The sequence below is a fragment of the Diachasma alloeum genome, unplaced genomic scaffold (assembly GCF_001412515.2).
Source record: "Diachasma alloeum isolate Michigan unplaced genomic scaffold, Dall2.0 Dall_scaffold_00204, whole genome shotgun sequence".
NCBI lineage: Eukaryota > Metazoa > Arthropoda > Insecta > Hymenoptera > Braconidae > Diachasma > Diachasma alloeum.
In genome coordinates this window covers 405,695-428,190 of record NW_021680369.1, presented here as the reverse complement: position 1 = coordinate 428,190, position 22,496 = coordinate 405,695, and the positions used below count along the sequence as shown (strand labels likewise).

General features: G+C 36.3%; 1 protein-coding gene across 2 annotated transcripts in view; it reads right to left on the bottom strand.

The window, feature by feature from the left end:
* LOC107036100 (spondin-1) overlaps positions 1-22,496 on the bottom strand; it is a gene marked incomplete at its 5' end in the record, with an annotated part of 533,388 nt that overhangs the window by 183,046 nt on the left and 327,846 nt on the right. For both annotated transcript variants that reach the window (XM_015253838.1, XM_015253840.1), the window contains 1 exon segment: positions 15,369-15,537. In XM_015253838.1, coding sequence (XP_015109324.1) covers positions 15,369-15,537 — 169 coding nt within the window.

Sequence of the window (22,496 nt, the reverse complement as noted above, 5' to 3'; positions counted from 1 at the left end):
TACACACAGTATTTTAGTGAACGTTTAAAATACATGTGTGTACAACTGATAATTGTTCCTCGTGCGTAAAAGTATAAATGTGTACAACTCTCCATTTTTAATTAATGTGTGTGTAGAATATTTACACCCAACATTTATCCCTTTTCTAAATGTACATATTTTTTATACTTAATTCATCACATGTGCACACAACAAAATGACATTGTGCACAACTTGACATCTCAATATTTTGTGATTGAATATAATATGTACATGAGCAAAGATAATGTACACGTGTTATTCGAATGTCAGATTTGTGCACAACCATAAATGCCTACAATTCTTACGTGCATGAATCATACCCTGTCATTGAATGTGGTAAAAAATTCCGAAAAGTATATCGAAAATTTCCGTCAACATTTTTTAACAGTGTATCATATTTAGTACATCATTCCCCATATCTCCAATTTTTTATTAAAATTCATTTTAATCCCCTGGAGGGCGAAATTTTTAATTAGAACACAATTCCATAAGAGCACGTTTATAAGCCTCATTTTCTTCATTTAATTTCTCCATACCTATAAGTTTGAAAATTCTCAAATTTTCACCAATGCTCATTAGGTGTCTCGTACTATTGAGAGGAAAAAAAAATTGTGTTGGTGAACACTGAAACATATCTTTACTACAAGTCGACCACTTTTAATTTTTTTTCTCAAAATAGTCGTTTCAATGCCTTATTCCCATTTTTTTGGGATTTTCCATTGAAATCCTTGTTCGCGCTCTGAGTTGCGCAAAAATCAAGATATTACCTTATCTTGAAATTTGGAAAGAATCTTTGTCTTATCATTGCACAGGTTCGCATTGATAATTGGCTCAATTAGATTATTAGTTTCGAAGATATTCAACTTTGTCTATAAGCCTAGTATACGCAACCTAAAAACACAAAAACAAATGTTTTTGTACAAAAACTGGGCCAAGAAAAAGTTTTGTTTGATTCCTACTGGGAAATCGAAGTTTTTGAAAAATACATAGAAATAAAAAAGGAAGCCAAGTTAGGAATTTTGAATAAATGGTGATAGTGCACATTCAGGTTTCTATAAGCAAAATAGTTCTCAATGGAATAAGTATTCTAAAAAAATTCTCCATGAAATAAAAAATCAGTAGGAGCAGGACCAACGTCCTTGGCGCGGATCAAAGGATGGAGGAATAGATTGATACAGACAGTGAATTGAAAAACTCCGCGCCAAGAACGTTGGATGCTACTTAGTGTTGTCAAGTTACGAGGTTTTGTTGAATTTTAGGCCATTCGGAAACCGGTTATCAATGTATTCATGTCAGAAAATGCATTAAAAAATGCTTACTGTCATATGCTCGCTATCCACTGCTTATTTCACATGTTTCATGCAAGAAAAAACAAACCGCTGAGGCGATTGTCTTCATAAACTAATCAATTATAAGTTACAATAAGACAGAAATACACACGCACTATGTCTTCAGAAATGTTTCGGGATAATTATAGAGGGCATAAAACGTAGAGAAATCATGGAAATTCCACATTCGATTTACGGGGTCATTACAATAATATCCTTCCTTCGGATCGGAAAACTAAAAGCAGAGCCAAACTGTCCACTCAATCAAAAATCTAATCAATAATCAATGAAATAATTATCTCGTAATTGAGCGCTTTGATATGTCTTAAATTCTCATGATTGAATTCTTCATGGAAATTCTACTAATGATAACCATCCGCCAGAAAAGGTAATAGTTGTCGAGCTGTCTACTTGAGTCTTCACCATGATACAGAAGAGTTGCGTAATATATCGCACGCTCCACAACAAATGACATCCGGTTGTTGCTGAACTGTATGATGTATAAAATATTTTGGGAAGGGATACAGTGTATTCAAAAAATCCTTTTGATATTTCCGTAATCTCCTTGAATTTAAGGTGTCATAGATATGAACCTTCCCATTCCCATCATATTTTGTACAAATCCAGTGCCCTGCTGGCGTTTCTTCGCATTTCTTTGCCCCCACTTTACCACTGTAAACAATCTGAATATTATTCGCGGATATAGGAATTGGTTGCAAATTACGTAGAAATCATTGTACATAGCCAGTGTCTTGGGAAAGATTAAATATTCCTTGTTCACTCAATGACCTATTCAGTATTTCGTGAAAGAAATTGATATGATCGCATTTCAAATAGCTATTGGACCTTGAAACTTCTCTACATTTCTCCATACTAATAGCGTAGTTATAGTCATCATTTCGATCAACTCTGCGGGGTGAACTATATATGCGGGTGGCTATTAGGCGGTGTATGAGATGAATTTGAGAGTGAATTTCTGTGGTTCCCGGTAGCTTAGTCGGTAAAAGTGCCCGGCGCGTATCTGGGAGACCCGGGTTCGATTCCCGGCTGGGTGAAGCGGAAATTTTTTCTCTCTAAATTCTAATTCTCTTAGAATTATTTAATGCCTAAAGGAGGTTAGGCGGTGTATGAGATGAATTTGAGAGTGAATTTCTGTGGTTCCCGGTAGCTTAGTCGGTAAGAGTGCCCGATGAATGAACGATGAATACATCGTTCATTCTATAACTATTCTCATCATCAACAATGATGTATTTCAGCATCTTTAATCTTAACATTATTGGATCACTTTCTTCATCAACATGGATGATTTGATCATCACATTTGTCATCAACACTGACTATTTGGCCAGCTTTGATATTAACATCCATCATTCGATCTGTTTCGACGTACTACTTTTTTTGGAGGATGGCATAAATTGGTTTGTGATAACTGAAATATGTTTCATAAACCCCAGCATCAACATCCTCGAAATATGTAAAGATGACATCTATTTGTGTGTTCAAGTTTATTGTGACACAGTCTTTCGGCAGTCTCGTTAGCAATATGGCTCTTCAAATAATTAAGCAGATAAAGTTTCGAATCATCATCGATAATGGAAATGTCGTAATTGAAATCCCCTATCAGAATCATCTTATTCCCATTAGGAATGTGAGTCATCACTCTTTCAAAAGTTTTCTCGAACATTGCTCTTGTCGTTTTCGGGGATTTATATCCAGAAATGAAATAATATTCCGGTATCTTCAACACGAACAATTGAACGTTAGCTGTTGAAATGAACTCACATGCATCCATCACATTCTTGATTTATAACTGGTCTCTAACATAACAAACTAATCCTCTACCAGTCTTATCATAATCAGAGCGGAAAACAATTTTATACTCTTTAATATCGACTTTATCATTATGATTCGTTAACGTTTCACTGAAAATGAGCACATCGCCTCGATGGTACCATTGATCTTCAGTGATATGAGTCAATTTGTTCTTCAAAGTCTCAACATTTTTATATAAAATTTTCAGTGCATCCCCGTGCGTCACGTTGTTGAATGATAATTTCAGCTGTCTAGTATTTCGTAAGCGAGTTAGTTCGCTCAAGGCCGGGGTTGTCAGTTGCATAGCCGGATTTTTCGCTCCAGGTGCTCGAAAATTGCATAAAATATATAGACCACTTAATGTCGTTACTCTACTTAGTGCGACATAAAACAATTGAGTGGTTCTGCTCTCTTGCTTAGTGAAATCCAAACATATCTCAGCGCATGTTTGTCCTTGGTTTTTATGAATTGTCATCCCTTCAGCCGCAATCGCTGGGAATTACTTTCTAATTATTTGATATTTGTGGCTATCCGCCATATGAACACGTATGGAAACTCTCTCTATTGGGGTTAGATTGGCATCAATATCGTGATTCTTCACATAGTCATGAAAGCGCGTTCTTGCTTTCTTACCAACTCTTGGAAGATTGAACTCTAACCATACAATTGATGGGATTTTTGTATTTTCTCTAAACGTGATAAATTTCAATATCCCGCATGCCCCATTAACCAAGTCATCTTCGACATCAATATTGTTTGTTACCATATATTTAATCTTTATTTTGAGTGCTAATTTATGCTGCAATTCATTAGTATTCTGATCATTCTTGCATATTTTCTCAAGGAATCTCTTGGCTGACTTATCTGCACCTTTTGGGAATCTGTTTTCTGCTGTGGCTATAAATAATTTATTGCTGTTTTGGGCAATTTTTTCAGCATTATAAGCTCTCACATTCGCCGTAGTTGCTTGAAGTCTAATAGCTGTTTGGGGTACATCAATTGCACATAATATTTCCCTTGTTTTGATCAATTTCACATCATCTTCAGAGATGTTGCCGAGTGCCAAATTATTCAATGCTTGTATAAATGCGATATCATCTTTCTGACACATAATCTCTGTTAATTCATAAAATTCGAAGTCCTTCCATAAATTATTCAAATCCATGAAGATAGCCATTTGAATACTCTTTGATACTTTATACACAGGTGTATCTTGGACAGGAGGTAATTGATTGAGATCACCCACAGCTAGTACAGATACACCCGCAAATGGTTGATTCACACCCTTAATTTGTCTTAACTGTGTATCCACCCAACTTAGAACCTTTGAACCCACCATTGAAATCTCATCAATTATTAATAACTGCATTTTTGATAAATTTTCTCGAGCGTTATTGACGTAATCACTTGATAATTCCGATATCTGAACGCCAAACTGTTTAGTTGGTAATGCGAATGCAGAATGCAAAGTGACGCCGTTGTCGTCGAGATGGAATTTCCACCAACAATATTATCATTTCCTTGTTGCTCTTTTGCATTATTATCATCCTCAACTAACTTTAATGCATCATCAATACTTTCATCACTCATAATTGCGAATTTCGCCTGATTTACTTCGATAGTCTTTCGATTATTCTTATACACTTGCTCATATTCCACATTTTTTACTTCGAGTTGCTCATTCCACCAAGGCATGAATAACAATATGTTTTCTCGATAATAATTGGCAGGATTCTGCTTACACCGATATCTTCGGTATCGAATTATTGCTGTTTGCTGTCTACATGTAGCGAGATTCGCTCCATTACTATCATCATTCTCATCATCATCATCATCAGAATTTCGTTTGGGATTTCTCTTGTTGACAGGTTGATTATTTGCTATATAATCGGCAAGACAACTTTTGTCCAATGACTTGTGGCGCATACTGTATTTTTGAAACGCATCATCCATATCCAGTCCAGTGGAATCTCCATTCGGTTTCTTCAATGCTTCATCGCTCTTCAAAATTAAAACACGTTCATCTATAGGGCTTGTATTGATAAATACTGCTTGCCTACTTGACTTAGATAAAGACAATGATTGGATATGGTATGCTGCCTCCTGTGCAGACATTATGTTACTATTCAAAAATACATTCGAAATTTTATGAAACTTGCCTTTTACACCCTTGTTTTCATTATCGCAGTCGATGGCAGCTTCTCTCAACAATTTCGATAGGCCACTTTCAATCTTACTTATATAATTGGTAATATAACTCAATAACGCATACTCATCAAGTACAATTTGGAGATCCATATTAGATTCAAACAACTGCAAAATATCCTCATTGTCAGGATTGATGCTTACTTCGAGACTCGATCTCTTCAAAAAGACACGATTTCGTTGTAAAGTACTCCGAATCGCTGGAATATTTTTTTTCTCAGTCATGTTCAATCTTTTCAGAATTGCATCATAGTTCATTTCTATATTTTTTGCATGGGATTCATTTATCAAATCCCCAATAGGTTTATATGCTTTAGGTGCAACTTCATTCTCTCTAACGGTTTTAGAATCATTGTCTCATTACAGGATAAGGGATATGGAATCGACATTGTTTTTTCTTCTGCCCTTTGTAACATGTATGGCTATATGTATGTTTTTGCAATTTTATGTATGGAATGTTTTCATCATATTTGCATGTGATCGATAAAATCAATGAATTTCTTATGAGCATCATTGTTATCATCATACTGGGGTGCATCTTTCAGCCACAAAAGCATGCTATTGGAATTCTACGCGCTCATAACTATCCTTCAAAAGATATTCTCCGAATATAGAATTAGTTTGTCTCAACAACCTCGTGAATTTCATGATTTTGTGATCGAAATATCGAGCACATGTGTAGGATCATTTCACATTATATTAGTTTTCGTGACGTAATCTAAATTGTATGCTTCTGTGGCCGACAATGTTTGGCCGTTCTCGCTTAATTTCATGAAAATTTGTAATAATTCAGGCCAGTGACTTTCTACTGCAGATAATGTCAAGAAAAATGTTGGCCTTCCTAATTGCCGAATCATCGCCAATAATTATTTTTTCTTACTTTCCCAATACGCAGGAGATGATCGAATATGTTTGAGCATACGGTATCCGTCATCGAAATCGACCAATTCATTTCTAAAATTATCATTGACAATATCATGAGCAGTTATTTTCTTATCGGCATTTCTTTTCGTGCGTCTCAGACATATGTTGATGGTCGACATACATGAAATTTCTAAAAAAATTTTGGCCATGAATAAAAGTCTTGACGGTATACATGATCGTCGATCATGACGCCATACTTCACATTTAATACGATCTGTATAACTTATACCTTTGGGTAAACTGAAGGAATTCCCTGCGAATATTCTTGGAAAACACAGCTCATCCAAGTCGTCCAGTTTATGCGATGGTAGTGGGTATTTGTTTTACCCTGGAGCAATCACATTTACGATCGTTGCATAGCGTTGAACTGCCTGTGCATTATTATCCACAAGTAAAACTTCATCATTGTTAATCAGATTCAAGTCAATAAGAGTCTGAGAATCTACTACGTCGTCAATCTCCATTCGTTCATTATGACGTTTCTCTTCATTATTACCCTCATCATCAACTATGAAACTAATTAGTGCATCGCGATGATCTTCATAGAGTTACAGATAATTTTCGTTTACTTTAACTGCATATTTTTGATAAAGAGGTGTGTTAATCAAATTTTTCAATGCGTTACAGACTTTCTGAGGCCTTATGGACTCGAACATCTAATCACTTTTGTGATCAACATGTCTCTTCAATTTCAATTAGATTGTCTGCATTTCATTGAAATTTCAGGGTAATACTTGAAGCATATCATCTATTCCAATAGCGATATTAGTAAGGTTGTAATATAAGGTTCTAATGCCGTAATTTGCATAAAATTCAGTATTGGCGCTACCATTCACTCTTCAAGAAAAACACTTTCACTATACGTGGAATCTCATGAAATTGAAGGCCGCTACTAGTTAATAACTTATAGATTTTACCTTGATATGCATATCTCTTGCACGTTCTATAAATAAAACCTGATTTGAAATTATTAATTTTATTCAGGAATTTTTCGCCACTGGCTTTTACAATTTTTGACTCGTTCAATTTTACAATGGAAATTTTGAAAAAGAGACCTTCGCAACAACAACATACATACCAAGGCGTTTCCGCATGGAATTCGATAAATTTGAGGATGAGTTTTGCTTCAACATCGCGATCCCTTATATTCGTTAATTTATTGTAGAGTTTATCTCTCCATTCAAATATATCGATTTGTCTCCTATTTCGCTCAACTTTTGCTTGTTCCTTCGATTCTTTCAATCTAAATCGTGCATTTCGTCTTTTGTCGACTATCTATAGTGGAAAAACATAAGGTAGAGGCGTAACATGCCTCAGAATTTCGGATCGGACTTGATCAGTTTCTGATCGAGACCTGAACAGAATTTACACTCGGGTATGAGTCCATTTGAGAGTAAAATCCGTGTGTTCTGGTAGCTCAGATGGTAAGAGCACCCCGACGCGACATTGGGAGGTTCCGGGTTCGATTCCTGGCTAGGAAGTTACCAATTTTTTCTCCCAAAAAATTGAATTTAATTCATGCCTAATGATGCTAGGCGGAAAAAACCTAGTGGAAAAACATAAGTTGGAAACTTAACATGCCTGATCAGAATTTCGGATCGGACTTGATCAGTTACTGATCGAGACGTGAACAGATATCCCACTCGGGATCGCGTTCTTGTTCTTTCCTTATTCCTTTGTGGAATATTCTTTGAGTTTTCTCAAAATTCTCATATTTTTGGCATTTTGTTTAGTGGTCTTCAGCTTGAACGATTCAATTCTTCTCAATTTCTTATTGCGGTTGATGTTCCTCTGAATTTCATTAGTTATGTAGATGAAGTTCTTTCTCAAAAGTCTATTCCGTTCAATATTTTGAGCCATTTCGTTGCATTTGTATTCATAATTCTGTCGCAGAATTCTATTTCTTTGTATATTCTTAGAAATTTCATCTTTGACGTACCCCCGTCTTTGTCTTAGAATTCGATTCCTCAGAATGTTTTTTTTGCGTTCATTGATCACATATTGTTCACAGCATCCTCATTTAATTTTTCATGTTGTGATTTTGTTCATATTTTGTCTGTCCTCTTATGCATCTCATCGTTTTTCGGTTTCGGTCTCTTTCAACTTCTCTTCACTGAGGATCTTGAAAGAAACGAAATTTTCTCACTAGCAATCATCGCTTTTCTAACAAAAACCAAAAAAATACTAATAAATCCGATCTGAAGTAATAATAACAAAATAATATAATTACACGAGAACAATACCGAAAATACGAAAATATTCCTTAATCCCGACATGCTCGAAAATTCCGAGAACTGCAGGAAAGGTATGCGAATACCCATAAGAGTGAGAGAGAAGAAATAAACCCAGCAATATACCTATAACGTACTGCGGAAAATAAAAATTCAATAAAACCAAACGCAGTTCAACAAAAGAAAAAAAAACCATCATTATATTTTACTGAAAAGAATTATTATTATTTCAAATAATTGATTTTTCAGTTTTATACCTATAACATTTTATTATTACTATTATCATTATTATGCTTATTATTACAGGTATATATATATACTAGTGGGTTTCCGTGGCGGAAAACCGGTAGATTAAAATCCGAAAAACCTGGAGTCAAATTGCTTGGGAAAGTCTGGAGAAGCCCATGATACCAAAATTATCAATTTTGGATCATTGGGAGCCACTCCAGGTTGATTAACACCCGGAGGGAATTTTCAAACGAGGGGCCGTTCGCGTGAAGCGAGAGCCGCAGCTTGTCGGCGTAGATCGACGTTAGCGGGGTGCTGTCAGGGGGAAGCATTCCTGGGAGCAGGAAGACTCTCTGCTACGGGAGCGGGAGAAACGAAGGCCTAAATCGAAAAATCTCACGAATCCAAAAAATGAAATAAATTAATAAATTAATAAATAAATTAATAAATAAATAATTTTTCCTTAGAGTTTCAAATAACTAATAGAAAGAGACCCGACAATGCCGCCGGGGCAGAACCGTATGGAAATTACGACGCCAACTCTTCTAGGGGGCAAGAAGTCGATGAAAATCGACCAGAAACCCACAGGTAAAAATCCGGGGACAATGGACGTCTCAAAAAGAATATAACAAAACCACCAATAAATTAATTAACAGCCCTTTAATTGGATCAAAGGTCACTGCACGTGTCTGAAGGCCAACGTGAGGGATACCACCAGGAGTGGAAAATCGACGCCATGCTCAATGGCTCGGATAAAACATCGAAAACCAAAAAAAACTCACGTTTCGGTGTTTGCCGGACTTCTTTTTCTTAGAAAGCACCCTGAGGTAATCCAAGAATATAATCTAATCGGATAATCCACAGGATGGGCACTAAATTCACTTAGTTGTCACATGACTAACTAGGTCAACGGTCAACGCGGAACTAAAGTCGGGGATCAGTGCCGTGACACAGTAACCGAGTGATTGTCTAGCCTAATCGAGCAGGACTCTGATTAACGGAGATGTATCGCCAGCCGAGGTGTGATCCTCGGGGAAGGTACCCAGAGTGGGGGAATATTTTTAATGCCCTAATCTACCAAGTCTCATACTTAATCGAATTTAAACATCATACGCTAAACTAAATATAATAAATACAATACAATAAATTCTAAACTAAATGCAATGACCATTACTCAATTTTCTAATTCTTCCCTGCACAGCTGATCGTTCAGTCGATTATCCAAGGCTCTTGGCACCTCCCATGTATCGGTTCTCCGGGATTTCACGGGATTAAAGGAAACTAAAACCCAAAATTATAATTTGCTAACTCATCGAATTTTTCTTAACTCCAATAATCCTCAAAACAGCCTGGCAATTCATTGGAAACAAAGGCTGTGCTTGTTCCACACGACCTTCCATCGAAATTCTAAAGCGTACCCAATTAATTCCCGTAAAATTCACTTAATATGGAGCGCTAATATTTCAATTAGACCTAATCGATTTCCCGTGAGATTAACAGTAGGGTAAACCCCATAAAATTTACCGGATGACTCTAAAATATCGGCCCTTCTTCACGATAATTTTATGGGCCCTCAAAAGCAACAATCGAAAATACAAAAAAAGGAATAATACTAATAACTACCACACCGAAGTGAGAAGAACCTTAAAAATAAGAGAAAAATCCCCACCGGGGTGGGAAATACTGAACGCTCTCTCTCTCTGTCACGAATTCTTACTCACGAATCGAATAATTACGTCGCAGGAGTTTGTTGTTCATCAGGTCGTAATGGTATTCCTAAGGAACATCCCCACATATCCCTTACAATTTATACCTATTGATTGTAAATATGAATATTCGGTCACCTTCGGCTGACAATTTATACCTATTTATCAGAAATATGAAAGTTTGGTCGCCTTCGGCTGACAGTTTTTACTTTTACTGACTATGAATGTTTGTCGCCTTCGACAGACTATTTCACTCAATCACTATCAATCGAAATTTAATCACCTACGAAAGATGTTGAACAACAGGAATATTGTTCGGGAATAAATGAATATATGAATAACATATAAATATATTACTCTAATGTATATTATTCCCTCAAGATAGCTAAGGAAACGTTGCGATTCACTCGAACGATCACAGCTAGCTGATTGATTAGTTCCATACAGAACGTGTGCGTGAGTGGTGGGCCTGATTAGTATCCTACTTTATCAATTGCTAAATAAGTAATTTCTCCGGGAAATACCCACAGAAGGAAAGTTTCTTCGCAGATTCAATAAACGCTGGGGTCATGCCATAGTGAATGCAGCGCACTCTATACGCAACGCTAGTCATTGTCAGAAATATTCGGAAAAAAGTTGGATATTATTTCATGCGTTGCATGCGTTTAGCGTTGCATCCATTGTGGAATTACCCTTAGGGTGATTTCGCAAAGAACGCATTTGCAATTTAAGTTAACTCAAACTTCAATCAAGTTTGAGTTAAACCCACTTTACTTGACCCACTTCAAAATTCTCTCAACTCCGAAGCTGATCCACTTAAAAAATTTCAGGATCAAAGTTGTCCCACTTCAAAATTTTCCAACTTCAAAGTTGACTCACTTTAAAATATTGCAACTTCAAAGTTAATCCACTCTAAAATTTTCCAACCTTCCCTTTTTTTTAATTGCAAAATTCGAAAGTTTTATTTAAAAAACTCAACAACCACTGAGGCGATTTCGCTCAAAATCCAATGAGAATCAAGTTATATGGAGACGCATCGATTATACAAAATTAATTCAAATCCAATTGTTACCTTCGATAAAATGGTCGAATTTCTCTGAAATTGACGCTTTTTGGCATTTTTTTACAACTTTTATGCGGATAAATAAAAAACCGCTGAGTCAATTGTTTTTATAAACTAATCAGTTCTAAGTTACATGAACATGCATCGTTTGAAGGAAGAAAAAAATCAATCGCTTTATTCGTTCAGGAGAGATCGTTGGACAAAATTTTGGTCACATACGTACACACACACACACATACAGACATATCTTCAAAAATGTTTCAGGATGATTCCGGAGGTCGAGAAATGTCATCACGAATAAATCATCGAAATTCCCCATTGGATTTTCGGGGTCATTACAATAACTTCCTCCCTACGGGTCGGGAAATTAAAAATAAAAACTACTTCATTATCGCCTCACACTATATAATAAAAAATGTAATCGCAATATGATTCACCAAGAAAATGAAATAGTAAAGGATTGTAAATAATCCCTCCGATAATGATTGATTTTTTTTCGATTAAGGAACTTCCGCAGTAAGTATACTTGGTGAAAATTTCGAAATGGTATAAAGACGCAATATTTGGATCATATGTTGTTGAGGACATTCAAAAACTATTCCCAAAATTTCAAGTACCTTGTCCACCCCATTTTCGAGATATACATCGTCAAAAATGGAAAAAACACAATAATTGAATGTTTGGCGATGCATATCTCAAAAATGGGGTGGACCAGGGACTTGAAATTTTGGGAATATCTTTTTAATGTGGTCAACGACATATGATCCAAATATTGCGTCTTTATACTATTTCGAAATTTTCACCGAGTATACTTACTGCGGAAGTACCTTAAGCCCCGTTTCTTGAGGCAAATTGTCCCTCTTATACAGGGTCGGCTCAGATTCAGTCATTTTTATGACTTTTCTGTCACGAGGCAAGTGATTTTTGAGACTTGTCATGTCTGTTATTTGGGCAGTTTGTATCTGAGCCAGTCCCTTCCTTGCGGCTGCAGACCGTCTTCGCCAATCGGGCCCGCGTATTTGTATTGACCAGAGAAAACTGCAAAAACCTCGGAGTCACGTGGCAGGCGCTTTCTATGGTGGAATCCCCCCCGCTCCCCCNCCCCCCCTCATCGGGGACTGTTCGATCCCTGCCTAGGAACCCACTTTGCGGGTACCGCCGGTAACACAGAATTTCTTGTGACCTGTCGGAATCCATAGGTTAAATATTTTTCGTCGTGAAAAATATCAATTAGGCCAGGCTGGGTTCGAACTCGATCCATAATGATTTTGATAATGATTAATTCGAAATGCAACATAGCCGAAACAAAATTGCGTGGATGACGCCACGGACGCAAGGATCACCCTAACGCGATAATAACGTGAGAGCCACGCGACGAAAGACAATAAATTTTCAAAAATCAATAATTGCAATAAATGAACTAATAATGTTCAATATTAAACCATACAGCAAATAGGCCAAAAGCCACTAAGCGCCGCGTCCCGAAGGCAAAAGCTCAAATTCTAACAACTCAAATGGTGCGAAAATGGGCTTCGGAGAACGGTAATGTTGACAACGCGTGTACTCACAAGCATAATTACGCTCACCGCTTAATCCGTGAGAAACCCTAGGATTAACTCGTCTGGACACTCAGTATGGCGGCGAAATCAGGAGAGCGCCGAAAAATAGAGGCAAACAACAAAGTTTAATTTACAATATTTAATAGGTGTGTGAATATGACTCCACCCTTTCCCAACAGATGTCGTTTTTAGTATTGCTTACATGCACTAATAAATGACAACACTTGTATTCGATAGTACTTTATGTCAGCTGTCAAACTCACTGCGTGACATTTGGTTGAAATGTAAGCAACAAGTGTTTTTACCTCCGTGACAATGTCGGTTTTCGTTCCAAGTAAACATCATTTGCGGGAAGTGTTATTACACTATTATATTGCAAAGAAAAGTGTAGCGGAAACTCATCGTTTGCTTGTGAAGATTTACGGTGAGCATGCTTCATCTAATGCAACTTGCAAGGAATGGTTTCGACGATTTCAAAATAATGATTTTGGCACTAAGGGCAGAGAACATGGAAAACCACCAAAAAAATTTGAAGATAGTGAATAAAGCTAATGAAGATGCCTCCAGCATTATTGGCAGATGATTCTTGCCAAACTCAATCAGCATTGGCTGCAGCATTAAATGTTGAACGATCACCTGTTGCAAAGCGTTTAAAAGCAATGGGAATGGTTCAAAATTTGGTAACTAGGTTTCATATGAACTGAAAGAAAGAGACATGGAACGGCGAAAAACAATTTGGGAAATGCTACTTCAAAGACAGCAAAGAAAAGGATTTTGCATCGAATAGCCACAGGAGATGAGAAATGGATATATTATGAGAATCCTAAACTCCAAAACGCTTATGTGAAGCCAGGTGAACCCGGCCCATCCCAGCCAAAAAGAAATATTCACAGTGCCAAGGTTATGCTCTGCATTTGGTGGGATCAGAGAGGTGTTGTATATTATGAGTTGCTCGAACCGTCTCAAACGATTAATGGAGAAGTTTACCGACGACAGCTAATACGTTTGAAGCGAGGCATAGAAGAAAAACGACCAGAATGGGTGAATAGGCACAGTAAATTAATTCTTCAACATGACAATGCCAAACCGCATACCGCCCCAGTTGGGAAAAGTTATTTAGATGGACAGGACTGGGAAATGGTACTCTACCCGCCATATTCGCCACGCCAGACATAGCTCCTTCGGATTACCACTTATTCCGAACACTGAAGTCAGATCTTACGGGAGAACTGTTCACTTCATACGAAAGTAACAAAATTTGGCCTGATAATTGGATCAGCTCAAAGATCAGGATTTCTTTAGGCAAAGAATACGTAAATTACCTGAAAGATGGGCGAAGGTTCTAGCTGCAGATGGAGCATACTTTCAATAAACTTTTCTTCAATTTTCTAAATAAGCAAATGTGTTTTATTTGAACAAAAAAGGGCGGAGTCATATTCACACACCCAATACACAAGCTCAAAGGGCACAAAAAAAATTTATTTGCGCAGTGCGACTTCTCGCTGCTAAATCCTAGCGGAGTGCTTCTTATCGGCGCAGTCCATCACCACAAGGAACCTCGAAATTGTCTCCTACCCCCACCCGAATCTACTGATAATACTGCGGGAAATCCGCGTTCAAATTGTGAACATTCATTTTATAATATTTCGAAAATTATCGGTCCGAGAGCATTGGGACTTGCGCCTCACGGTCGGAGAAATTAATCCGCGTTGACCGGCGCAGGAGCCAACATAATCCCGCTCCAGCAATGATGCAGCATGAATTGGTTTATGTGGTGGCCTTGCGCCACAGAAAATTCGGTGAAGTGGTGGGGGTCACACATAGCGGCCTGAGTTGCCTGCTAGCGTGTGTCGATTATCTCCCGCATGTACAGTAGTATGAGTACCCCAGACTTGGTGTGCGCGTTGTCGTAGGTAACTTCATAACTCCATTCCCGATGGTCCGCTCTACTCTCCTCGTTTCGAAGTTCACACATCACCGGCGGTGAGCGCGACGACTGTATAATTGTGAGAAATAAAATAAAATAAAAAGTAAATAAAAGAAAATAGATCTGAAAATATAGCCTTGGGTGATCCGTCTCATCGTTGGGTTTAATGACAAATTTTCCCCCCAATAAACCATGGTCAGTTCAGGCGAAGAACATGATTTTTATCAAGTTACAACATATAGCCCCTTGGCCATAAGAGGTTGGCCAGGAGATATCACTTGCAATCCATAATTTTGATTATAAAAAATGATTTTTTCATAAATTTCCTGAAGCTGCTATATATGTAAAAAATCAATCAAACTGACCAGTCTGGGCCTCTTTCCATGCACTCCATCTTATCTGTCAGCTTCACATTGCAATTGTTAGCTGCTGCAGTCTGCCAATCCTTGTAATGCTTCTGCCGCAGCCGAATACCACGTCCGCAAGTGACTGAACATGGTTCCCATTCACCCCAGCGCGTTGTCCTGCAAGCCTCTGTACAAAGCAATTTCATTTTGAATTTGGAGGGGGTCTACTTCAGCTACATTTCAAATGTATTTTTACTATAATTTCTATGAAAGTACAATTAACTCAGTCAAAATGAATAATGAAGGCTAGCCTATTTGTTGAAAAAATAGGGAATCGTTTAAAAATATGAAAAGGATAATTGCATTAAAAATAATATTCTTGAATTTAACAATATTTCTTACTTTTTCAAATCATATGTATTCAAATTGCGAAATCAAGTTGTAACTCGCACTATCAATGAAATTTTTTAATGAAAAAATTGAACTGCATTATTGAACTGGACGATAACTTCAATTCCCGTCCAAGTTGAAAAAAATAACTGCGTTAATCAGGAGACTGTTGATACTAATAGTTGAACTATTCCGGTAGGGTATCATATGGAGAGAAACGTTGGATGACTTTTTTCTACAAATAATATAAAAAAAGTAAGTTTTTGGAAAGAAAGTCCACTTCCCATTCAAAATGAAAAAATTTTGTTTCCGATTGACTTGCCGATTTTTTAAAGAAGGAGTATATGAGACCAAGCTTTCATGAAGTTATTAGAACGCTTGAATTTTTTTTGAGTTATGATTTTTGCAAAAATTTCACTTCTTTCACTGGAAATTCGATTGTTTGAGAAAAGGTAACGTAATTGAATTTAATCTATTGGAATCGAATTTTCGTTTCCGTACATTGAAAAACAATTGAAAAAGCTTGAAAATGAGCCCAATTAAACATAATTTATTCAGTTTTTAGAGCCATTATTGCAAAATCAATTTTTTGTTTCAATCTGGAAGTACTGGAAAAAATAATGTTTTTTTCTTACAAATGAAAGAAATTATTTTGACCGGTATAGGCATATACTACATTATTCCCAAGGCCATTTTACTGGGTCAAACCTTAGATGTAAAGCACCGGATACATAGTCGGAAGGTCCCGGGTTCAAATCCCGGTCTGGACTATAGATTTTTTTCAGTAAAAATTTTTTGGTTATTCATATTAAGAATAATTCCGGATCCTCTCCTACCTCATCCAAATCCCATCCAATCATTTCTATGACGTCACTAAGATATGGAACGCTATATAAATATCCTTCTTTCATGAAAAAAAATTTTTTTTCTATTTTAATTTGTGCATCGTTAATTATTCAATCGTTTCCCTCATACAAAGGTTCGGAAAGTCGAAAGATAGCATATAGCATCCTGCTTTCCATGTAATTTATACCTTGAAAACAAAATCTATGGTTTGACCGAGCCATAATACAGAATATGAATGTACAGGTGGAAATAATTTTTCCATTTGTAATGAATAGCTGGCTGTAAAGGAGAAGGATAGGGAGTATGAGAATAACGTACGATATGCAGTAGTTCTGTACTTCGGAGATATGCAGGAGACCTCGGTAGCTCAATTGGCAGAGTACCAGTCTACATGAACCTGTCAGTTATCGCCCAATTAGCATGACAACTTCGCTAAGTAAAGTATATGAAGCAGTTATTAATAACTCTATTTTATACTTTGAAAACCAATAGAAATTAATCCCAAATAACCAATATGGATTCAAATACCGTCACTCTGCATTACACGCGGTGAATAAACTCATGTCAGACGTGAACGAAGAGCTATTTCAAAATAAGATGGTTGGAGCTCTCCTTTTAGATCTCGAGAAAGCCTTCGATACAGCTTGGCTAAACGGCCTCACATATCTATTATTATTTTTTGTTTTTTACGGCCTCGGAGTCCCTTTTCGGGTCCCATTCGGCACTCTATCCAACCCTATGCATGCGGCTGTGGATTCTACACTGTGCCGCATTCGTACTCCTATAGAACATAGAAGTAGCATGGGGAAACCACAGAAAACCCATGCCGGTACAGGCGGTTCCTCTATTAGCAACCTCCCGCTCGCCGGAGCCTTCCGTTGAAAAATTCGGTTCCACGGGGAATCGAACTCACAACCTTTCGCACACTAGACTTGCGTCTAATTCACTCGGCCACCGACGTCGGTACATATCTATTATTTCAAAAAAAAGAATTCCCGCTACACCTTGTCAGAACAATTTGGAACATGACTCACGAGAAAAAATTCAAAGGTATTAACCATAATAATACTCTGAGTTCAACTTTTGTTATTGGAGAAGGCCTTCAATAAGGCACTATGAACTAACCATGTTTATTCTCACTCTTCACTTCACACGTGATCGATGCTTTCGATCTGAACAGTAATAATGGAACTAACTGCATAGCATATGCTGACGATCGAATAATCTACGTTTCCGGCAAGAACGTAGATGTAATTAGCAAGTCACTGAATATTCTCGTTAATAAAGCGAACGTCATGTACTCGGCTTGGAACCTCAAGGTCAATCCGGATAAGAATGAGACGATCTGATTTAGAAATCTGTTTGCAGGCATGTCAAAATCACAAAAAGAAAGCGCAAAAAACTTCGAAATAAAAATGAAAAATATAGAAACAGATGAAGAATCTATCATTCCTCACAAGGATACTGTCAAGTATCTGGGAGTGAATATTGACAACATGATGAGATGCTCCAAACACATCGACATCCAAATTGAGAAGGCAACAAAGCGGTATAAATCTCTAGGATATTTATTCCATAACAAACATATAAATAAGAGAGCGAGAGTAATATGCTATCGTTTACTAATCAGACCACTTCTAACCTATGGGACCGAGATTCTTTGGAATTTAGGCGCTCATCAGGCAGAATGTCTAACGGTTTTTGAAAGAAAATGTCTAAGAACTTCTCTATTTCTATATCGTTCCGAACATTCCGACTTTCAACATCAAGTCAGCAATAAATACATGTACGATCGAGCTAATATCCCAAGAATCGACAATTTTATACTGAAATTGGCTAGGAATTATTACGTAAAAATCAAGATTATTTGGAATGAAACAATTAATTCGTTCACAATATTTGAAAACGAAGAAGCTTTGGGTGGAGCTAGATGTGGTAGCATCAAACCACAATACTTCACATCATATGATAAAATGGGTTTATTCCAGGATGAAATGAATAAAACAATTTTATTTCATATTCCGAGACACAAAAGAAACAACAAAATCCCAATAGACGATTTCCTGAACAAGGATTTGAAGTACTCCAGAGATATCCCTCAGGTAGACATAAACGACTTTTACAAAATATCAAGTAAATATTGGTGGATAGACGATGGTGATAAATTTCTTAGAGAACTCACCGCTGGAGAACAATTATTCAAAGAGAATAATAGAAACCAAAATAGTGGTCACAATAGATTCCTAAGGAATAATTTCCGTCCACCATAAATACTAAAACTTTTGAATTTAGAATTGCTAGTTATTGCAAAAAGAACTGACCTGACTCAGTATTCAATATCACTTATACTCAAGTAATATAACTAAATGATATTATAATTAAAATTAATGAACACCTCAAGGACTGAATTAGGTAGAAAAGAAGGAAGGGGATCAATTATTCTCTTTGCCTCGCACAAAAAAAAGAAGTATCCCTTCCCATTGTTCTTCCCCCACATGTAAATACTAGAGCCCTTTTTTTTCACACATTAAATACAACCCTCTTATTTTCTTTTTTTCTTCTTTTTTGAAAATCTCTGCTTATTTTTAGCGCACCGATACATAATGCTTTATAAAGGAGCAAAAGTTATCATGAAAATATCGCTATGGGAACATATTAATTAAAAACAATATATTGTTTAAAACTCGAGAGCCACTAAGTGGTCAAAGTTTTAAAAAATCCGATAACTAACGTTAATTTTTTTATATACCTGCTTTTTTTATGTAAATAAACTGTGAATAATTGTAAATATCTTCCGTACTAGTGAATAAAAACATAGTTAAAAAAAAAATTCAGAGCACCAGTTCGGCAAATTGGAGATGCGGGATCATACTGCACCTGAGTTCGAGTCCATGTGCCTCAAAATTTTTTAATTTGTCCATTGTTTATTATTTGATTGTTTCCCTCGTATAGGCGCTCGGAAAGTCGAAAGATGGCAAATAGCATATTGCTTTCCATGTAAATTTATACCTTAAGAAAACATCTATGGTTTGACCGACGAAAATAGCCCTGGGGATAATAGAGATTTTTTTAATGAAATTATAGCGGTAACTTGGAGACATTATTACCGATCTATTCACGAAAGGATAATAATCATTTTGCTGTTATACTTCATTAACCGAGTGATTTTTTTCGCACAATTCGTTTCCGGGAACAATGCTTAAAATGACCAAGAAAAAAACTTTATGACTGGTAATAGTTGAAAAAGTGAACTATTTCAAGCCATATTCTACTTCGGAACATATCACTATTCACCTGAACGTGGAATTGCATTTTCTAATCATTTTGGAATTGTGAAAGTTTTCGATTGTTTCAATGTTGTCGCCTCACATAGAATGTTGAAAGAATTTGTGAAGATAATATTTCCCCAATTGTGAAGATAATTTTTCCTTATGGCAATCTCAAAATGACTTCGAATGAAGTGCAACTCAAGCCTCTACCGACTATTATTCTTCCACTCAGAAAAAAATAATTTCTGCCAAGTATCCATTTTTTGAAGAGAAGTATTCGTATTATTAGTCACGTATTTCTGCAGTTGAGTCATTCCCGGGCACTCCTTGATTGGTGAAATGACGTTGAAGGCTATCATACCCTAGGTGGTATGATAGTTGTATTGAATTATAGGGAAAAACAAGCAGGGGTTCGAGCTTTTTTGGCCGAAGCCATCTGACCGTTACTTTATGTATTATAACTCTTTTTCTTTTTTTCATTTCTACCAATCCCATTAGTAAGTAATGTGATACTAGTAATGTAGTAATTAGTAGTAAGCTTCCGAATGGATCTGTAATAATACTATTAAAGGAAGAATAAAATGGAAACACCAAACCCGCTCAGATTAGATATCAACAATGTCAGTGGAAATAACTACCTCCTGAGGAAAAAACAGACAAACGGAAATATCTCGAAAACTTTGTATGAACGGGTATATATGTTTTGATTGATTCAGATAGAAGGCATCGAAACAAATATTTTGAGAACAAAAAATTGAAATCGGCTGCATAGTTTTTAAGCTATTGCACACAAAAGGTTTCCAGAGAAAGTCGAATAACTCGGAAGTTACCCATGTGATTGAGCTTATTTTCAATAGGAAGGATTGTTATCATGAGAGGAAGATTTTGTCCAAATTTTAAGTTGTTATCTCAATTTTTGCACAAGCTAGAGTGATTACAAGGATTTTTATGAAAAAAACAGAAAAACGGAAATATCTCGAAAACTTTGTAGGGACGGCCATATATGTTTTGATTGATTCTAATAGAAGGCATCGAAACAAATATTTTGAAAAAAAAATTGAAATCGGTTGCGTAGTTTTTAAGATATTGCACATGAAAGGTTTTCAGAGAGAGTCAAATATCTCGGAAACTACTCATGCGATTGAGCTCATTTTCAATAGGAAGGATTATTATCACGAGAGGAAGATTCTGTCCAAATTTCAAGTTGATATCTCAATTTTTGTGCAAGCTAGAGTAATTAGAAAGATTTTTATGAAAAAACATAAAAACGGAAATATCTCGAAAACTTGGTATGAATGGGTATATATGTTTTGATTGATTCGGATAGAAGGCCTCGAAACCAATATTTTGACAAAAAAAATTGAAATCGGTTGACTAGCTTCGAAGATATTAGCGAAAAACGATTTAAAAACGAATAGCTTTTTCTCAAAAACTATTTGATTAATCGGGCTGAACTTTTGCATATAGTTAGTCCTCGTTAAGGTCTATAATTTGAAAAAATTTCAGATCTTTTCCAAATTTTCAATTTTCCAAAAATCGACCACCGCAAAGGTGGCAATGGACATTGACACCGACAGACATGGTCGCCAAACTTCGTATTTTTACGTTTCAGACCATTCTACATCATTTCCAATCAAAATTAGAAAATGTGAAAACAGCNGAAAAAACAGACAAACGGAAATATCTCGAAAACTTTGTATGAACGGGTATATATGTTTTGATTGATTCAGATAGAAGGCATCGAAACAAATATTTTGAGAACAAAAAATTGAAATCGGCTGCATAGTTTTTAAGCTATTGCACACAAAAGGTTTCCAGAGAAAGTCGAATAACTCGGAAGTTACCCATGTGATTGAGCTTATTTTCAATAGGAAGGATTGTTATCATGAGAGGAAGATTTTGTCCAAATTTTAAGTTGTTATCTCAATTTTTGCACAAGCTAGAGTGATTACAAGGATTTTTATGAAAAAAACAGAAAAACGGAAATATCTCGAAAACTTTGTAGGGACGGCCATATATGTTTTGATTGATTCTAATAGAAGGCATCGAAACAAATATTTTGAAAAAAAAATTGAAATCGGTTGCGTAGTTTTTAAGATATTGCACATGAAAGGTTTTCAGAGAGAGTCAAATATCTCGGAAACTACTCATGCGATTGAGCTCATTTTCAATAGGAAGGATTATTATCACGAGAGGAAGATTCTGTCCAAATTTCAAGTTGATATCTCAATTTTTGTGCAAGCTAGAGTAATTAGAAAGATTTTTATGAAAAAACATAAAAACGGAAATATCTCGAAAACTTGGTATGAATGGGTATATATGTTTTGATTGATTCGGATAGAAGGCCTCGAAACCAATATTTTGACAAAAAAAATTGAAATCGGTTGACTAGCTTCGAAGATATTAGCGAAAAACGATTTAAAAACGAATAGCTTTTTCTCAAAAACTATTTGATTAATCGGGCTGAACTTTTGCATATAGTTAGTCCTCGTTAAGGTCTATAATTTGACAAAATTTCAGATCTTTTCCAAATTTTCAATTTTCCAAAAATCGACCACCGCAAAGGTGGCAATGGACATTGACACCGACAGACATGGTCGCCAAACTTCGTATTTTTACATTTCAGACCATTCTACATCAT